This window comes from Parambassis ranga, chromosome 2, assembly GCF_900634625.1.
Source record: "Parambassis ranga chromosome 2, fParRan2.1, whole genome shotgun sequence".
NCBI lineage: Eukaryota > Metazoa > Chordata > Actinopteri > Ambassidae > Parambassis > Parambassis ranga.
In genome coordinates this window covers 34,273,969-34,290,919 of record NC_041023.1, presented here as the reverse complement: position 1 = coordinate 34,290,919, position 16,951 = coordinate 34,273,969, and the positions used below count along the sequence as shown (strand labels likewise).

General features: G+C 39.8%; 2 protein-coding genes across 6 annotated transcripts in view; one reads left to right on the top strand and one right to left on the bottom strand.

Annotated features, from left to right (window-relative positions):
* The window catches only part of ptprz1b (protein tyrosine phosphatase receptor type Z1b), a 51,056-nt gene extending 43,599 nt beyond the window's left edge, over window positions 1-7,457 (top strand). The window contains exons 15-32 of the mRNA XM_028420452.1: window positions 2,255-2,399; window positions 2,475-2,566; window positions 2,661-2,746; window positions 3,557-3,577; window positions 3,840-3,936; window positions 4,021-4,103; window positions 4,181-4,315; window positions 4,612-4,743; window positions 4,840-4,997; window positions 5,079-5,214; window positions 5,499-5,645; window positions 5,748-5,841; window positions 5,979-6,052; window positions 6,129-6,257; window positions 6,340-6,492; window positions 6,571-6,713; window positions 6,800-6,935; window positions 7,071-7,457. Of these exons, the coding sequence (XP_028276253.1) occupies window positions 2,255-2,399; window positions 2,475-2,566; window positions 2,661-2,746; window positions 3,557-3,577; window positions 3,840-3,936; window positions 4,021-4,103; window positions 4,181-4,315; window positions 4,612-4,743; window positions 4,840-4,997; window positions 5,079-5,214; window positions 5,499-5,645; window positions 5,748-5,841; window positions 5,979-6,052; window positions 6,129-6,257; window positions 6,340-6,492; window positions 6,571-6,713; window positions 6,800-6,935; window positions 7,071-7,214 (2,105 nt within the window). The 3' untranslated portion in view covers window positions 7,215-7,457. The remainder of the gene's footprint in view (window positions 1-2,254; window positions 2,400-2,474; window positions 2,567-2,660; window positions 2,747-3,556; window positions 3,578-3,839; window positions 3,937-4,020; window positions 4,104-4,180; window positions 4,316-4,611; window positions 4,744-4,839; window positions 4,998-5,078; window positions 5,215-5,498; window positions 5,646-5,747; window positions 5,842-5,978; window positions 6,053-6,128; window positions 6,258-6,339; window positions 6,493-6,570; window positions 6,714-6,799; window positions 6,936-7,070) is intronic.
* A 3,597-nt stretch (window positions 7,458-11,054) lies between these two features.
* LOC114445472 (HMG box-containing protein 1-like) lies at window positions 11,055-16,701 on the bottom strand. 5 transcript variants are annotated; one of them, XM_028420565.1, is made up of 13 exons: window positions 16,646-16,701; window positions 15,434-15,527; window positions 15,152-15,253; window positions 14,863-15,067; window positions 14,600-14,762; window positions 14,406-14,517; window positions 14,210-14,316; window positions 13,950-14,106; window positions 13,730-13,874; window positions 12,350-12,468; window positions 12,066-12,243; window positions 11,846-11,987; window positions 11,055-11,762 (listed from the first exon to the last, which is right to left on the bottom strand). In XM_028420565.1, the coding sequence occupies exons 2-13, from the start codon at window positions 15,516-15,518 to the stop codon at window positions 11,745-11,747; spliced, it is 1,533 nt and encodes a 510-aa protein (XP_028276366.1). In that variant the 5' UTR covers window positions 15,519-15,527; window positions 16,646-16,701; the 3' UTR covers window positions 11,055-11,744. The 5 variants fall into 5 exon arrangements, with proteins under 5 accessions (XP_028276366.1, XP_028276373.1, XP_028276359.1 ...); XM_028420572.1 differs by lacking the exon at window positions 16,646-16,701 and adding an exon at window positions 16,587-16,605; XM_028420558.1 differs by lacking the exon at window positions 16,646-16,701 and having other exon boundaries at window positions 15,434-15,623.
* Window positions 16,702-16,951: the final 250 nt, after the last annotated feature.

Below are 16,951 nucleotides of genomic sequence, written 5' to 3'. Positions count from 1 at the left end.
TGGGACTCTGTTGCTAAATTATTTTCTGTGGCTCAACAGCACACTCTGCTGGTGTTTCTTTCTCTCTGTTCTTAAAGAATGCTGACTTCACTTCATCTTGAAGACCTAATACTACTTCATCATTTATGATGTCAGACAGTAAACAACTTTAAATTCCTTGCTCTCTTCTTGTATGGGGATGTTGGTGACTGCATCTGTTTGAATTTCCCACTTCAAACAGATTATGCACCCTGTCTTGGGGTTGATCTTTTTTTTTCATCTTTTCTGGCATGATTTAAAAGGACACATTTCTGCAGTTTGGTGTCCAGGAAATATAATTTTGTTCAGCTTTAATTGTGGATTTTCTTACAGCAAATACGCCCTCACTCAAGGTTGAGGAGTCAACCCTTGATAAATCACCTGGCTTGACAAACTCTCTAAGTGGAATGTTCGCCAATCCTGTGAACCCTGCAGTGTCTGCTTCTCAGGGGGAAGTTCAAGAAGACATATACCCTCAAATCTCGACCACTTTGGATTCTCAGGAACACTTAACCACTATAGCTCTTTTCCCACTGCCTGATTATGACTCTAGAGCCATCAGCTTATTAAAAGCTAACCAGGTTGATGGAACTATTCCCAGTACTCATGGAAGCATCTTGCTGTATCACACCATTGGAGAGGAGACCAGTGGGGATATATATAAAGACAATCACAAGGGCAGTTCAGTCACACCTTTGTTTGGTTCTACAGTCTTGGGTTTGTCAGACAGTCCAACAGAGGGCAGTGGATCCAGTTATAGCCTGCATGAAGCCCCTACAGTTACAACAAGCTCAACTGTTAGCTTTAACCTGGAAAATGTTGAAAACAAAACTGGATCAATTGGAGTTGAAATGGCCACTGAAAGATTTATTCCAGATGGGACACAAAGCAAAATGAGTGTTGAGAAAGTGACAAATGTGGAAGAAAGTGAGTTGAGTGGTGAAGAACCAGCAAAGATAGGAGGAGTGGAGACTGTAATAGGAGGGACTATATACAGTGAGAGTCAGAGCGGGGCTGAGGATGTCAGTGGTTCTGGAGAGCATGGTGAGGCAGATGTCAAAGAAAATCCAAAGGGATGCAATGATGATAAAGTAGGCTTCAAAGCAGCAGGTGGAAATGAACATGATGATGGAATTGAATACAGAAACAGAGAATCTAAAAGAAACAGCAGTCAGGAGTTTCAAGTGTTTGACAGCAGTGAAGAGCATGATGAAGGTGGTAACGAGGAAGTGGATAACGGTCTTGATAACTTAGTATCTAAAATCACAAACAATGGAAGTCTGGAAAGTGAAGAATATGTAGGAGAAGACAGTAATGAGGAGAGAGGGACAGGTGGTGATGCAGCCGCAGCTGGAGACCTTTTAAAGGAGTTCTCAAGTGTGGATGGGTTGTTGTTTACTGCTGAGAGACGTCCTGTGTTGGGGCACCTTCTCCCTCTCCTCAGACTTACAGATGCCAACAAGGCAGCGGAGGAGCAAATGGAAGGTAAACTTTAAACAATATTAGAATCCCACTGCTGCTTCTTTGCAATACAAGTTGCTTTTTTTTATCCTCGTGGCAACCAATAGTGTTTGAGTTAGATTGTTGGGCATTCAAGCACCTTAGCAATTGAAGACCAAACAGAGTCAAAAGCATGCGACAATTAGACTTGTTATATGTCCAAAAATATGTGTATAAAACGTTAGTAGACAATTCTGAGCGGTGGCATATTCAGCTGTCTGAAAACATCCATGTTGGGAAACCATTTGTCTGGATGTAAGCTATATTATCTTTAGGAGTTAATTAATACTAATTAATGGTATTGGCAATTTCACTCTGTTTTAATGCAGTCAATCTTTCAAGAGCTTTTTCTGCAGAGACTGTCAGTGCTTTCATTACAGTTAATGACATTACATTACACTACATTACTACAGATTTATAAACTCATGTTTACTTTTTATATATGCAAATAAACTAATAAAACAAAAAGTTTAAAAATTAATATAGATTAATATAGATTTTATTTAATCTGACAAATTTTCTCAGGAAAATTTGAGTTTTTTTTAAATAAAATAAAAACTAAAATAAGATTTTAATTACAGCTAAAATATATGTTTCGACATGAATTATTACTAATATTTCATTTAACGTTGTAAATCCTATTGACTTATATACATATACAGATTTTAGATTTTAAAGTTCTTGTGTTTTTCATACTGTGCCCTGTTTAACCACCACCACCCATCCTATCTTTCAGAGGGCAGCAACAGCAGCCATGAGTCTCGGGTGGGGCTTGTTGAAGGTTTAGAGAGGGAGAAGAGGACAGTTGTTCCTCTGGCGGTGGTCTCCACTCTCACCATCCTTTGTCTGCTGGTATTGGTGGGCATACTGATCTACTGGAGGTAAACACCACAAACACAGCATGTCTGTCTGTATGACTTTCACCTCTGCATGTCACTGATGTGTTTGTTTTACAGAAACTGTTTCCAGGCTGCTAATTTCTACCCAGATGATAGTGCATCACCTAAAGTCATATCTGCTCCCTCTACACCCCTGCTGCTGGCCACTGGTAACACACTCATAAGATTTCCCAGAGGCCAGATTACAGATGCAGAATGAAGCATTGTAAGTTGTGGTGTTAAATATTCATCCTTGTGTTCCAGATGGTCACGAGCCTCTGACAGTGAAGCAGTTTGTGAAGCATGTCATGGAGCTCCACAGCACAAGCACTTTCTCCAAGGAGTTTGAGGTATGTGGGATTTTTTGTAATGATATTTGAGTTAAGAAAAATGAGTCTGGGGGAAATTGCAGTTAAATATGAAGACATTAGGCAGATGGATAACTAAGTTTTGGTTCATGTGTATAAGTACCTCATCTGTCATAGCTCTTTAATGCTTTTCCATATCTCTATTAACATCATGTTCTTGGAGAATGTCATCTAGCACGGTTATAATGTGTAACTCCCATGGACAATTTGTTACACACCAGTATGCTGGAAGGGTGTGTGGTTAGGTTTACAAAGCAGCATATAAAAACATGTTACTGTACTGGGAACGGTTTGAGGATCAGTTAGAACAACAGGCACATCTGCATGGCATAGTCTCCTCTGTTCCCTAGCATGAACATACCTATTGGTAACACACCAATAGGACTAAGAGAAATATACTGCTCCCATGCAGACTCCATTGTCTTGTGTGTTTCCCTTATTTTGCAACAAGTTTTTTGCTTTCTCTACAGCCATAATAATAAAATATTTTACTGTAATCTGTTGAGTAAAAGCATGTAGCCCTGATATTTTACAGTTTTACAGTTTAGATTATTTGAACATGGCTAACATAGCTACAAGCAGAATGTCCTCAGCTCAGATGGGGAGAGCAGTATTTTTCCCACTTAGCGCTGCCTCTCTGTGTGTATCTGAACCCCAAAGTCCTGTACCTGCACTGACTCCCTGTCTGTCTGTCTGTCTGTCTGTCTGTCATCTTGTCCCCTTATCCCACTGTCCTCTCACCATGTCAACCACCATCGTCGTGCTTTCTGCATCCTCACCACCCACCATTAGATTGTCAAAGAATCCTATGAGGTAAGACACCTACCATCCCTCTCCAGTTACTGTTCTAATTCTCCTTCTTTTACAGCTTGGGAAAAATTGGCACTTTTTCTAAATTTCCATTTATTTCACAGTCCCTAAAATAAAGACCTAATTTACAACAGAGGGCGAATCTTAGATGTCCACGAGAAAAGCAGCCTCATTTAATGTTCAGTGTAGTGGCCTAGAGTGACTTCTCCTTGTGTCTATCTGAGCAATTAACCCGCTTTGTATTGTGTATTCTGATGCATTTCAGGAGGTACAGGTGTGCACAGTGGACATGGGCATCACCGCTGACAGCTCCAATCACCCAGATAACAAAAGCAAAAACCGTTACATTAACATACTTGCCTGTATGTCCTTGTTAATGTAATATAGTCACTATTTGACATCTAATTTAGTAGAAATGGATCTAATTACCTGTTAACCTCTCACAGATGACCACAGTAGAGTGAAGCTCTCCAATAGTTTGGACAGAGATGGGAAATGTGGGGACTACATCAATGCTAACTTTGTTGATGTAAGTATTGTTCCTCCATGTGTTGACACAATACTGTATATTCAGGGGGTTGTGAGCAAACACATGTTTTTTTTCAGGGCTATGAGCGAACAAGGGCCTACATTGCAGCTCAGGGGCCTCTCAGAGCAGGAAGGGAAGACTTTTGGAGGATGATCTGGCAGCAGAACATTGGAGTTATTGTCATGATCACTAATTTGAAGGAAAAAGGACGGGTAGGAGCTGACAGAAACATCCGTTTCACCACAGCACACAGCTTTGAGTCTCATACTCTCATATTAGTATGACTCAAGGGTGAACAATTTTGCTGGTTGCAAACATTTTTTTATTCAAGAAAGCATTTTTTCCTTGTTTGTATTCCATGTCTATGTCAGTAGTTGTTCCGAATCAAGATTCCAAAAAAGTATTTATTTAGTTTGACAAATGAAAATCTGAAAAAGCTGGTACATTCCAGCTCTGGCACACATTTCCAGGATTCTCTTTGAACATCATCTTGGTTATTTTTCTACAGACTAAATGTGACCAGTACTGGCCAGAGGAAAACCAGGAGGAATATGGCCCATACCAGGTGACCCTGAAAAACACCAAGACACTGGCTTACTACACACTTCGGACATTCACTGTCAGGGATACCACCAATAAGGTACAACTGTCTTTTTCACATACAGAACAACAACACTGAAAGTCCAAAATAGGGGTTGAATCTAACTTGGTCTGTTCACACTACAACACCCACTAGGCATCACAAAAGAGAGCTGAACACACCGTCCTTCATTACCACTACACCCAGTGGCCAGACATGGGTGTCCCAGAATACACCCTACCTGTCCTGTCCTTCATCACAGCATCCTCTCAGGCCCGGACACAGGAAATGGGACCTGTGTTGGTTCATTGCAGGTAGTGTGTGTGTGTGTATGTGAATGACAGATTTCTTGCAAAAAGGATGCAGTGTTAATCTGTGATGTGTGTCTGTCACAGTGCTGGGGTAGGAAGGACAGGAACCTACATAGTTATAGACAGCATGCTGCAGCAGATCCAGGATCAAGGCATGGTGAATGTTCTTGGCTTCTTAAAGCATGTCAGGACCCAGAGGAACTTCCTGGTTCAGACAGAGGTGAGTAGAAATTTCATTTTTTTAGGACATGAATCTGCTACCACATTCACACTGTGGGAAGCCTGTATGTAGGGCATCAAGACTCCATAAAGTAAATTATTAAGTTTTAGTATAAAGAAGTAGAAATGCACTTTTATTCATTTTTGTACCCTGTTCTGTACATAGTAACCTGAATTTTAAAGCCAGGTTTTCACAGAGCATGCTTTTTGTAGGTCTAAAACACACATTGGTCTTCACAAAGGCATACAAGTACACTCAGCCTATGCTTTTCCTCTTTCTTCTAGGAGCAGTATGTATTCATCCATGATGCTTTGGTTGAAGCAATCTTGAGCCGGGACACCTTGGTGACTTCTGACCTCCTCCACAGCTACGTATCTGACCTTTTGACCCCCAGTGCGACAGGCAGGACGCGTATGGACAAACAATTCAAGGTATGGGAATGATCTTTTCTCCTCATTGTATAGACTGTTTTTTGTAGGTGTTTTTGTCATGTCTTACACACTGAATGTTTTAAACTCTTTGTTGTATTTCAGTTAATCAGTCAGCGTCAAGCGAAGCATGCAGACTACAGCACAGCCCTGAAAGATGGCAATGCTGAGAGGAACCGAGCCAGAGCTCTGATGCCCGGTGAGTGGGGCTGGAACACTAACTAGGCAAAGCAGCTTATGTACATGATAATTGCTATGCATGACTATATGATGCTTGTTATAATTTCGCTATTATCGGGTACTGTATCACTAATTCATGTCTCTATTTTTGTGTAGTGGAGAGATCTAGGGTCTCTCTGACAGCTTCAGAAACAAACTCCACAGGCTACATCAATGCCTCCTATGTAATGGTAAGACAGCTGAAAAGTCTTTTTATGACCATTTGCCATTTTTAATATATAAACAAACACATGCTGGTGTTTTCAGGGACATCACCACAGTAAGGAGTTCATCGTGAGCCAGACTCCCCTGGGCAGCACGGTGGCAGATTTCTGGAGAATGATTTGCGAACACAACACACACACTGTTGTACATCTGCCAGATACACACAATCAGGTAACACACACATACACGTTCTTCATAATTCCTACAATACATATTTTATCATACTGACTTTTACATTTTCTATTCATCTCAGAGTGTTGAAGGGGAGCGTTGTGTTTTTTGGCCCAGTAAAGATCAGCCAGTGAGCTTTGATGGTTTCACTGTGTCGTACTCTGGGGAGGAACACATATGTCTGTCCAATGAGGACAGACTTCTGGTACAGGACTTCACAGTGGAGTCTCCACAGGTAAGGCTCACACACAGGCCTGTGTTTTGTGCATGCTTGTTCATTGTCATGGCTTATGTTTTTTTTGTGCCCCTCTAGAACAATTACTTGTTGGAAGTGCGTCAGTACAGTGTCCCCTGCTGGCCCAACCCAGACAGTCCCATCAGAAACAGTTTTGATCTTGTCAACGCAGTCAGAGAGCACAGCAGACACACACAGGGACCCACAGTGGTGCATGATCTGTGAGTATAATATGGCAAGATCCCTCATCAAATGATTTTTTGTTTGTTCTCTAAATCTGTGTATTTATGTCTGTGTGTTTATATAGTTTGGGTGGTGCTACATCAGGGTTGTTTTGCGCACTCATCACCCTGTCCAGTCAGCTAGAGGAGGAAGGAGCAATAGATGTCTACCAGGTGGCACGGATGACCAATCTAATGAGGCCTGGAGTATTTAATGACATAGTAAGTATTGGCACATGTACTGTACTCTTAATTTTGATTCACCAGCATCAGCATCATTTAAAAAAAGGCTGGTGTGTTTTGACATTAAAAGATTAAAAGCATGTGCAGCTTTGAACATGTGCTTTCCCTCCACAGGAGCAGTATCAGTATCTGTACCGAGCTGTGCTGAGCCTAGTGAGCAGCCAGGAGGACCAGAGAGCCCTGCAGAGTCCAGAGACCAATGGATCTGTACCACTGGGACAGACCAACATTGCAGAGAGCTTGGAGTCACTCATGTAGACACACAAACATGTTACATACACCAAAACATGTCACAAGAACACCTTACATATGATAGAGGGTATGATTTCTGGTTCAGAGCTGTGTCCACTCAGAATGCTAATGTTTTCTTATGTACATGTGTTTGTTTTATAAATTTCCATATTGTAGCGATCCAGTCTCTCTTACTGCTCATGAATAAAACTCAACTGACTACATCCAGCTGCCTTTAAAAGGGTTTCCTCTTGACAAATGGTACAAGTTTCACACTGAAGTCGTCTGTCAGGTTCAGACAGATCATTAAAAGTGACCTTTACTTCAGCGTTAGCATGAACAGCAGACAAAGCTGCAGAATCTACCAGACACAGCACACTGTTCTGGTGTTGATCCCTAAATCATTCTCACCAGAAAAAGTACTCTCTATGCTCTCTGTACTGGGTTTATTAGTGAGCTGATGGCTTTAGTAATACTGAATAAATCTCATACTTATCCTTTGTAGTGTACTGATGTAGTGATGCGTCTTTTGAAAGGCCAGGTTGTGAAAAATGCCCAGGCTTCTCTTAATCAGCCAAAGGATGGCAAAATGTAAAAACTCCCAAATAGAACTGTGAAAAAAACATGTTGTTTGACAGTCTCATTACTGGTGTGTAAAGTATTAGTAAAGGATTTATTAATCATTAATTAAGCCATTAGTTCCTGCCATCAATAAACTAAAAACTCTGCAGCAGCAAATGCCAAACACCTATTTAGTAGATTCTTCAAAAATAAACATGAAATTTAGGATACGTCATAGATTACAGACCAACCTTGAATTCTTCTTTTGTCTATTATCTTTTCTTTACATTTATTTCTTTTACTTAAACTTTCTTTTCTTGACCTCTTACTGATGAATTCCATCCTTCCCGAGAGAGAAGGAGGTTTTGATGCGTGCTAAATTTAGGGGGGAAAAAACATACAAAATATGAAAGATGACGTTAAAAAGGGAAATTCTAACAACCCCATTTTCATACAATATTTTATGCACTCCACAATTAACCAGTAGAGTTTGGGGTTCAAACTATCGTGTAATTTACCCAAAGGCTTCACTAGTAAAAACAACATGACTGCTGGTTTTTATTTATGTCTCCTTGCCACTGGCTCCACGGTCTCTGGTACCCAGTGCCTTTTTGTAATTCACCTTCTTGTACTTTAAACCTGTTTTGATACAACTGTGTGACTAATATGCCAAAATATTGATGTGTTATTTTTTATCTATTTTCTTAAAGGTGACCACTGTCACAGAACTCATTAGAAAAATGTCAGCAGGCTCAGAGGTTTTGTAAAAGATGAAATTTTAGGATTAAAAATGGTATTCTGCTCAAAATCCATTTTTCTGAGTGAGAAGCCAGAGTAGCAGTGAAGGGATACAGCAGAATAGGATATAAAATATAACATTTTCCTACCAAAATCAATCCAGCTTTCCATCTTTCTGTTATAAATCACAGATTATTCACTGCAGAAAAATACCTTACTGATATTTTTGGAAGGTTTCTACTTAGTTACTTGTGAATAGCAGAGACTATAATTTAGAGGCTGAGCTGTCATTCACTGCAGGTTCTCTTTTTGCCACTTGCTATGACTGTTGTTATCCTGAGAAGAGTCCAAATGTTTTTGTTGCGTCAGACAGATCAGTCAACCTGAGTCACTTTCAAACAATGTTGCTGCTTCTTATGTGGGGATGTGGAGGGTCCACCTGTTGCATTCTTTGATACCAGGGAAAACAGAGCTGAATTTGAACGCTTTAGCGCAGCATTTGAAGGTTTTAAGTCAATTCTTGCTTAAATATTAGAATTCTCTATTTGCACAGCAGTACCTGTAGTGTGCACCTGCAATTTGTTTCAAGCTCATGATGCAAAAGGGCATTAATCACAGAGGAAAGTGCAACTGACCTGATTTTGATTCAGATCACTTTTAACTGGAATAAGACTAATTTTGTGTAAATATCCCTACATAAATAATATTTCAAAGGCCAAATTACTGTATGTTTATACCTCTATATATTTTCTATTTTACTATAAAAGGCGATTTTCTAGTCATTTACACATATAATACTGTGTGGATCCTATTTGATAATTGTAGCCTGGAAATATTGATCATGTTTATAGTTTTAATGGAATGTTATCTCTTTTTATCTCTATGATTACAGTAGCAGCTTAATGTCTATACCTTTATCTCCAGCCATAAACTGGTGCAGTATGTATAAAGCAACAAGATTAAAGATTTGTTTCAAACCTTTGCTTGTCTCATTTTTATCACAGGTGTCATATTCTCAGGGACAGAAGAAGTGTTCCTGCTCAGAATAGGCTGGTAGGGAAATATTCAGAGATTTTCTTTTCTTGTATCAATGAAGTAAAAACACAGGGTTACAGATCGACCATGCTTTTATTTTCACTGTAGTACACTGTATTGCATTGTCTCCCCTGATCAATTTGTACATGACAAAGAAAAATATTCCAAACCAAGGAAAGATAGCAAAAAGAATTAAGTCAAATCCAAAAATATTTTCTATATTATCATATTAATATTTGTCATTACACGTTATACTGTCGCAGTCACATAAGATAAAGTGTAATAGTGCAATAAACCTCGTTACGCAGTGAGAATATGAGTGCCCACCCTGGGGTATTTGATGTTTTATCTCCTCTGCATGGATAATAATCTACATACTCATCAAATTAAGCCTCACACGGCTTAAATCCTAACTTTTGCAGTGGGTTTGCTCACTTGCACGTAAGACAGGGTTTTTCAGCTCTGGGTTTTGCTAACAGGTATGTTTCATGAGTGAACAAAGCTTCTGTGACTGGCAGGTAATGTGTAAAGCCAGACTGCTGCCTTTTGAAATGTTTGTAGATGGCTAGCTCATGTTTTCTCCTTGTATAATCCCTCAATGTTCAGCTCTTTATGCATATTATCAAAGCATGTTAATCCCAAACATCCTCAAATACACAAATCTGTTGTTTTTCCTCAGATTCGTCATCCTATTGAATGACTAATGAAGCCCACTTTAATAGCCAGATATTCACAATAACTGTTGATATGAGCATGGTCAAATCTTGTCCCATCTGCTACTAAACTTTTTCTCAATTTTCTCAGTGTACGCACTACCTGCCTGACCTGGTGGAGATAAATTTGACAGGGTGAGAGCAGAGTCACCTTTTTCTGGAATTGCCTCATATAAAGCTGCGAGTTACATAAACCTTCACCACCCCTCACCTGCATTTATCTGTCTGGTATTACACACAAAATATTTGATACAATACAATTATTATGGCACACAGAGATATTAAAAACCAAAAAAGTTGCACACTAAAACTATGCTTTGCCTCCTCCTGCAAATGTATGGGAAAAAATAAGTTTTGCTCAGGCCTGGCTGACAAGTAATCAATAATTTTTTAAAAGTCTCTGCTCACTTCGGGGGCGAAAACAATTCTTGATATTTGTGCTACAAAAGCACAACAAATGAACAATTTCTGCAACATTTATTCCAAGAACAATGTATCTTTGGTTGTACTTAAGCAGATGTTAGGGAAACTCAACTCCCTTTACCTATTTCAAAATAAAAACCTTTATGATAAATCCATTTAAAGGTTCCTTGCGGAGTCCTAGTACTCTAGTAGCACTATAGATATTTTTTGTCTCATGCATGTTTACAAAGATGCACAAACATGTGTGCACAGAAGTTATGTCATGCCTAACAAATAAAGTGCCACTAAATCTAGCACTTCACAAGGCAGCTTTAATGTAAATATAAGCAATACTGATTAATCAGCACTGATGGAAAATTCTTGCTAAAATAAATAAAGGTAAAATTAAACACAGTTGTCTCTAATAAAGACTTTATTCTTACGTAAGGTTGTGGGTGAATTAAAAGCCAGGCCCCTGTTAAAAATTAATGGAGTGCATCTGTTTAAAAACTAAATACTATGAGATAAATTACATAAAAGCAAAGTTTAAATATACTGTATTGTGCAATAACACTGAATTCAAATACAAGTAATACAGGCAATAAAATAAATTGTATATTTCTTATAGTTTTATATACATTATATTTTTGATAAAATAGCTACATTCTCTACTTTGGCTAAAAGGCTACAGCACCACAACTTCCACCTGTTTCAAGCATATGGTGAGAAACTAAAAACAATCAGAATCTCTCTTTTTTCTTTTGAACTGTCACATTGTTGTAAAATCACACCTGCTTATGTGATGTGTTTAAGTTTAAAAAAATATCCATCTGGCAGAAGACACTGTGGTGCTCTGCAGCAAGAAAAGATCATATTTGACACTAATAGATTTCCTATTGACAAAATTAATGCACTTAAAAATGTTAAAAAGGGAAGTGACAGTTTTGAGAGCAGCTTCCAGAGAATCTAACAAAATTGGGAGGTCATGACAAAAAATATAGTATAAGCATAGTATAAGGTCATGCATAGCCTTTGTCCTTGTCATTGCTCATTACGTGTGTGTGTGTGTGTGCTTCCTCTGCTCTGTACTTTTTTCTTCTCTGCAGCCTTAATTTCCTTGACAACCCTGATGGACAAAGAGGCAGGATCAGACAGAAGTACAAAGTTTTTTTGGCAAAGCTCTCTGTGTGTGTGTGTGTGTGTCCTTACAGAGTTGGTTCGTTTGCGTTTCCAGCAGTCTGGGTTGAGTCTCTTCTGTTCATCTGCGAGTGCTTTGGCCTGTAGGGTGAACACCCGGCGTTCCTCGCTTCGCATTTTCTTCCACCGCTCACCAAGGAGGACACTGATTGCTCTACAACACAGTTACACACACATCACACCCGGATGCACACAATACTGACACTGCTCCACAGTCACTAAGCACACCTACCTGTTGTCTTTGCCTGGGTACATCTGTGTGTACTCCACTCTAAACTTCTTGGCAAACAGCATGAAGGCATTCATTGGCCGCTTGCACTTAGTGGGCGTGGCACTGTTACCTCCCTGTGGGTAATGGATTTTGGCAGGCTTTTGCTGAGTGGAGTTGGAATGGCTCGGTCTATGTGTGTCTGTGGGTTGTAAATAGGTTCACATGACCTGTCAATCACAGCTTAATAATTCCAGTAATTCAAGTGGCTCATTTTCTGCAGGTACTGCATGAATATGATTTAGGACCTTGGTATGTGTCTCTGTCTGGAGAAACGGCCCCCCCACTGGACTGGGAAGCACGCCGCCGCCTGGCCATACTGCTTAAGACGTAAACCGCAGAGGAGTCCAGAGGAGTGAAATCATAACTGTAGGAAGTGGTGGAAAACAGCTTTAATATAAGTTTGTAATTTTTAAGCTGTCCTAATCATATGTGGGTGCCTGCATGAATCATGCTTTATTTGCAGTAATCTTTCCCCCTGTCTATTAAATGTTCTGAATGTGGGCTTTAGTGGCATCTAGTGGTGAGGTTAGAGTTTGTAACCAACTCAGTATCTCTGCTTTCTCCTCCTTTTCCAAGCTTGTAGAGGAAGCTATGGCGATGCAAAACACACCCTTTTACAAAACCAGTGGTGGAAAGTAACTAAGTATTTGTACTTCGTTACTGTACTTAAGTAATTGTTTATGTATTTATACTTTACTTAAGTAAAAATAATAGTGCATACTTTATACTTTTACTCCATAACACGTGGCAGCTGTTATCTGTTCTTTCTACTCCACTACATTTCTACAGTGTTTGTAGTTACTTGTTACATTTGATGAACACAGTGATGGACTGATGTAAGGTCAGACTCTGCATGGAGGTGGTGTCACGCTGCCAGCTGTGTTTCTATAATGAGCCTCAGTCATGATGCCGGTGCTCTGGCTCAGTTAGCTAAATAGTTAGCTACTGTCTGCTAACACAAGTCCATCCATTAATGTCTGATTAACATGAATCATAACATTAATCTACAGCAGAAATACTTACACAGTAAAATTTTTTTTTTTAATACCAGCCTCTCTGTTCACTTGATGCCCACAGCCTGCCTCATGACACACAGACCTGTTCATAACTGGTTCAGGGTGCAAAATTTAAATTAACTACACATTGTCAATTTTAATTTTAAGAGTTTCTTTGATTATTTTAACCTGATTATATATTTTTTGCAATGGAAACCAAATATATATATTCGGTGTGTGAGTACTTTTACTTTTAATACTTTAAGTACATTTAAAAGTAAGCACTTTTACTTAAGTAGAATTGTTGATGAAGCACTTCTACTTTTACTTGAGTATATATTTTGCTGGTTATTTGTACTTTTACTTAAGTACCAAACTTCAGTACTTCCTCCACCACTGGTTTTGTTGTTTTGAGGTGAATGTAGAAACAAATACGTAACATGAGAGAGAGACGACAATCTGTTCAGTATGTAGTTATAAAAGGCTAAAAATAGTCTTTAAAATGTGTTACACAAAAAGCATTTTAGGAAAGGATTTCTTAATATCCAGTGAACAGTAGAACTGAAACGAATAGTTTCATTGTTCATAAGGGACTCTGATCATCTGTAAATCAAAATGTGTCTGTTTTACCTTTTGAATGTGTCAAAGACCAGGGAATCATCTGTGTGTTTGGCATCTCTGTGTCCTGGAGGAAGGCACAAATCTCCTACTTCCATTTCATAGCATGGTATCCCATGATGCACCACAGTCAGGCTTGGATAGAATGATGACCACCCTGATATACAGTAAAGGAGGTCAGAGTATGTGGTTCATCATGTTCAGTGTTTTCTTCTTAACTACACTTTTGTACCTTTGTTTTTGACATAAAAGGGGTGATCAAGTTGGCAGCGGGCGGTCACAGGGGTACATCCAAAGGCCCCGGGGTCAAAGGTCAACTGCAGGATAGCCTCACCTGACAATACTATCTCTGCATGCTCCACCAGCTGTAGACCCTCTGAACCATAACTCTGCAAAGAACCATGCAGTTGTTTTTATTTTGGTGAATCCTTGGATGCCAGTTTGAGATATACCTGAATGAGTCCAAGGGTTGGCGGTCTGCTGATTGTTTACCCTCAGAAATGTGGACTTCTCATCAGCTGAGTCTTCCTTACTGGACTCCAAGTCCTCAATGTCCTGCCACTCGACATTCGAGCCACTGTGGAAACGCACATGAGTTCCTGGAAATAGAGATGAGCAGCATTTTATAAAATTCATCAGATTTTTGAACATGTTGACTTAACAGTAAAGAAAGAAGTATGTTTTCTACCTTTGAGGAAGCAGTGCCAGGCAGTGGGTGGGCAGGAGAAGCTCCAGCCCATGTCTTCATCATCAGACAGGGAAGATTTGGTGGAGACTGCAGAGCCACACTCACTGCTAGTCTGTGGAAACGGGAGGAAGAAGCCTCATCAGCCATTCAACCAAAAAAAACTGAGTAATAATTCCAGATGGAATTGGCTGTACCCTGCTGCGGCGCCGTTTCCTGCATTGACCTGCGTGGGACAATGATGTGCTGCTATGAAGAGGAGGAGGAGGAGGCCGAGCATAGGAATGTAGATCGCTGCTCGTGGTCGGGATACAGATGGAAGAGGAGCTGGAAATGTCAGAAGCTAATCTATACTTTTTCCTGATGTCACAAAGTCGAGAATGCATCCGACATCTGGGTTAGACTGATCAAATCACTAATATTAAGATTAGTTCATGCTGGCAGTACAAAGCAAACCTACCTGCTATGAGCAGACTCCTGTAGCAGAGGGCTCTGAGGTCCAGTGGCAATGTGTGCCAGTTGTGTCAGCCAGTGTGTGTCTGGAGGCTGTGTGTTGTGTGCTTGTATGTGTGAATGTCGCTCCTGGTGGGACACGCCTGCCTCCACCTGGTAAACAGGAGGTGCTTCTGACTCCTCTTGAACTTCCTGTAGGTCAGGGAGGTCATCTGTGAGGAGAAACAAATAGCACCTTAAACAAAGGTTGGTGCAGAAATGTCTCTTGCATTGTGTTGTCTCATGTGTTTACACACCCATGTAACTGTCACTGGTTGGTAAACCAGGTGAGGAGGGAAAGTGTTCGTTGCAGCGGAGCGGATCACGCAATTGGTCACCATCTGCGTCCGTCATCATTCCTGAAAGTGAAGCCAAAGCAACAACTGGAAGGTGTGAGGCATGCTGGTCTGGATTGAGTCTCATGTAGCTTAAATTTCTCAGCAACTTTGTATAGAAAAAGTAAATACATTTGTGAAAAAAAAATAACATGTATTTAAACCCTGTCAGTGTAAAAGCATCTACAGCTGCTCTGTAGGTACCTGTCTGTTCAGCTTGAGGCTCCTGCGTACTGCGATATTTGGGGTCACTTGACAGCACAGCTGAAGTCACCTCCCACACCATCATGTGCAGTCACTGAAAAACGTTTATTTATCAAGATTCAAGATTCAAAGCGTTTATTGTCATATGCACAGTATAGAAGCTGGTTTCCCTGTACAATGAAATTCTTACTTTGCTGCACTGAATGCAATAAAGGTTTAAGAAAATAGAATAATTTGCAAAAGAGCAATTTGGAGAGAAAAAAGATGCAAATAAGTACACAAAATATAAACTATGGAAGTAAATGAAGCTATATACATATAAATGTGCATAAATGTGCATGTGTGCTACATCAGCTGTTGTGCAAATTGAGCAGAGAAGCGGTGATGTATGGGCTATATGAGTGACATCAGGTAACGCTGCCATCACCTTAGAACACGCATAAGCTTAGACACATTTTCACAGCTCCTGTGCGCTATTTTATGTAATAATGCGGTTATAAAAAATAAACATAACAATCACATAAATATGTTTAACTAGTCTGTTCCACATATATGGACTCGATAACGTTGTGTTTGACGCTTTTTTAAAATGATATTCTCGTCATGTGACTACGTCTTGTTTATAAACGTTGAGATCCTGCACGCATGCGCACATAAAGCCCATTCATTCAATACCGAGAAGGAAAGCGATATTAGTTGTAGTAAATAGTAATAACGACCACAAAACACACAATTATTACTTAAAAAACGAACTGAATAGTGTAACAACGTCGAGCGCCACTAAACGTGACAAGTGACAACTTTTGTACGCGTTGTTCAACTTCAGACGAAGCTGCTGTTTGTCACGAAACAAAAAGTGCCATTGAAATCCTTTTGTTACGTCGACGAAAAAAACGATCCAACGCCTTATCGCGCCTATTTGAATAATAACGGTAAATAGACTCGGTTTGTTATAAAACTTGATCGTAGCTTAAAATGGACGAACCATCCTATTGCGCAAAAGGCTTCATACAACAAAACAACTAACGTCAACAATGAAGCTTTACGGAGCGAGCTGCGAAACTGCTTTTACGACAGAAACAAAACGTTGTCAGCTGGATGTTGTCACTCCTGTAACACGTTCAAGTATACATCAATAAAACTGTGAAGGCACCTCTTCAATTTAACGCTTTAAAATTCGTAAATGATTTCAATGAACTTTCCATAACTCACCAAAAACAGTCGCCTTGTACGGAAAGGGGGGGCTGGCGTAAACACAGTTTATCGAACGATCCTATTGGTCAGAGTCGGTGTCAGTCTGTAACTGCTCGCACTGTGATTGGTCAGTTCAGTGCAGGTTTGATCCTTTCATTGTCAAGACAACAACAATAAAACACTGGGCGGGTTAAAGTGGTGAAAGATGGCTGCAATTAAAAAGAAAACAGAACGTGGGAGCCAGATTTACTTAAATAGACAAAACGTTCAAACACTGAGAAAGTTAACATACTTTGGTAAAGTACCGATAGTAGTATAGATAAT

Excerpts from the sequence above, each read along its gene's own strand:
- LOC114445472 (XM_028420565.1), bottom strand. The coding sequence starts at position 15,518 with ATGATGGTGTGGGAGGTGACTTCAGCTGTGCTGTCAAGTGACCCCAAA. Across the intron at positions 15,254-15,433 it reads GCCTCAAGCTGAACAGACAG|GAATGATGACGGACGCAGAT; the intron begins GTACCTACAGAG and ends CTTCACTTTCAG. Across the intron at positions 14,763-14,862 it reads CAGGAGTCTGCTCATAGCAG|GAAAAAGTATAGATTAGCTT; the intron begins GTAGGTTTGCTT and ends TTGTGACATCAG.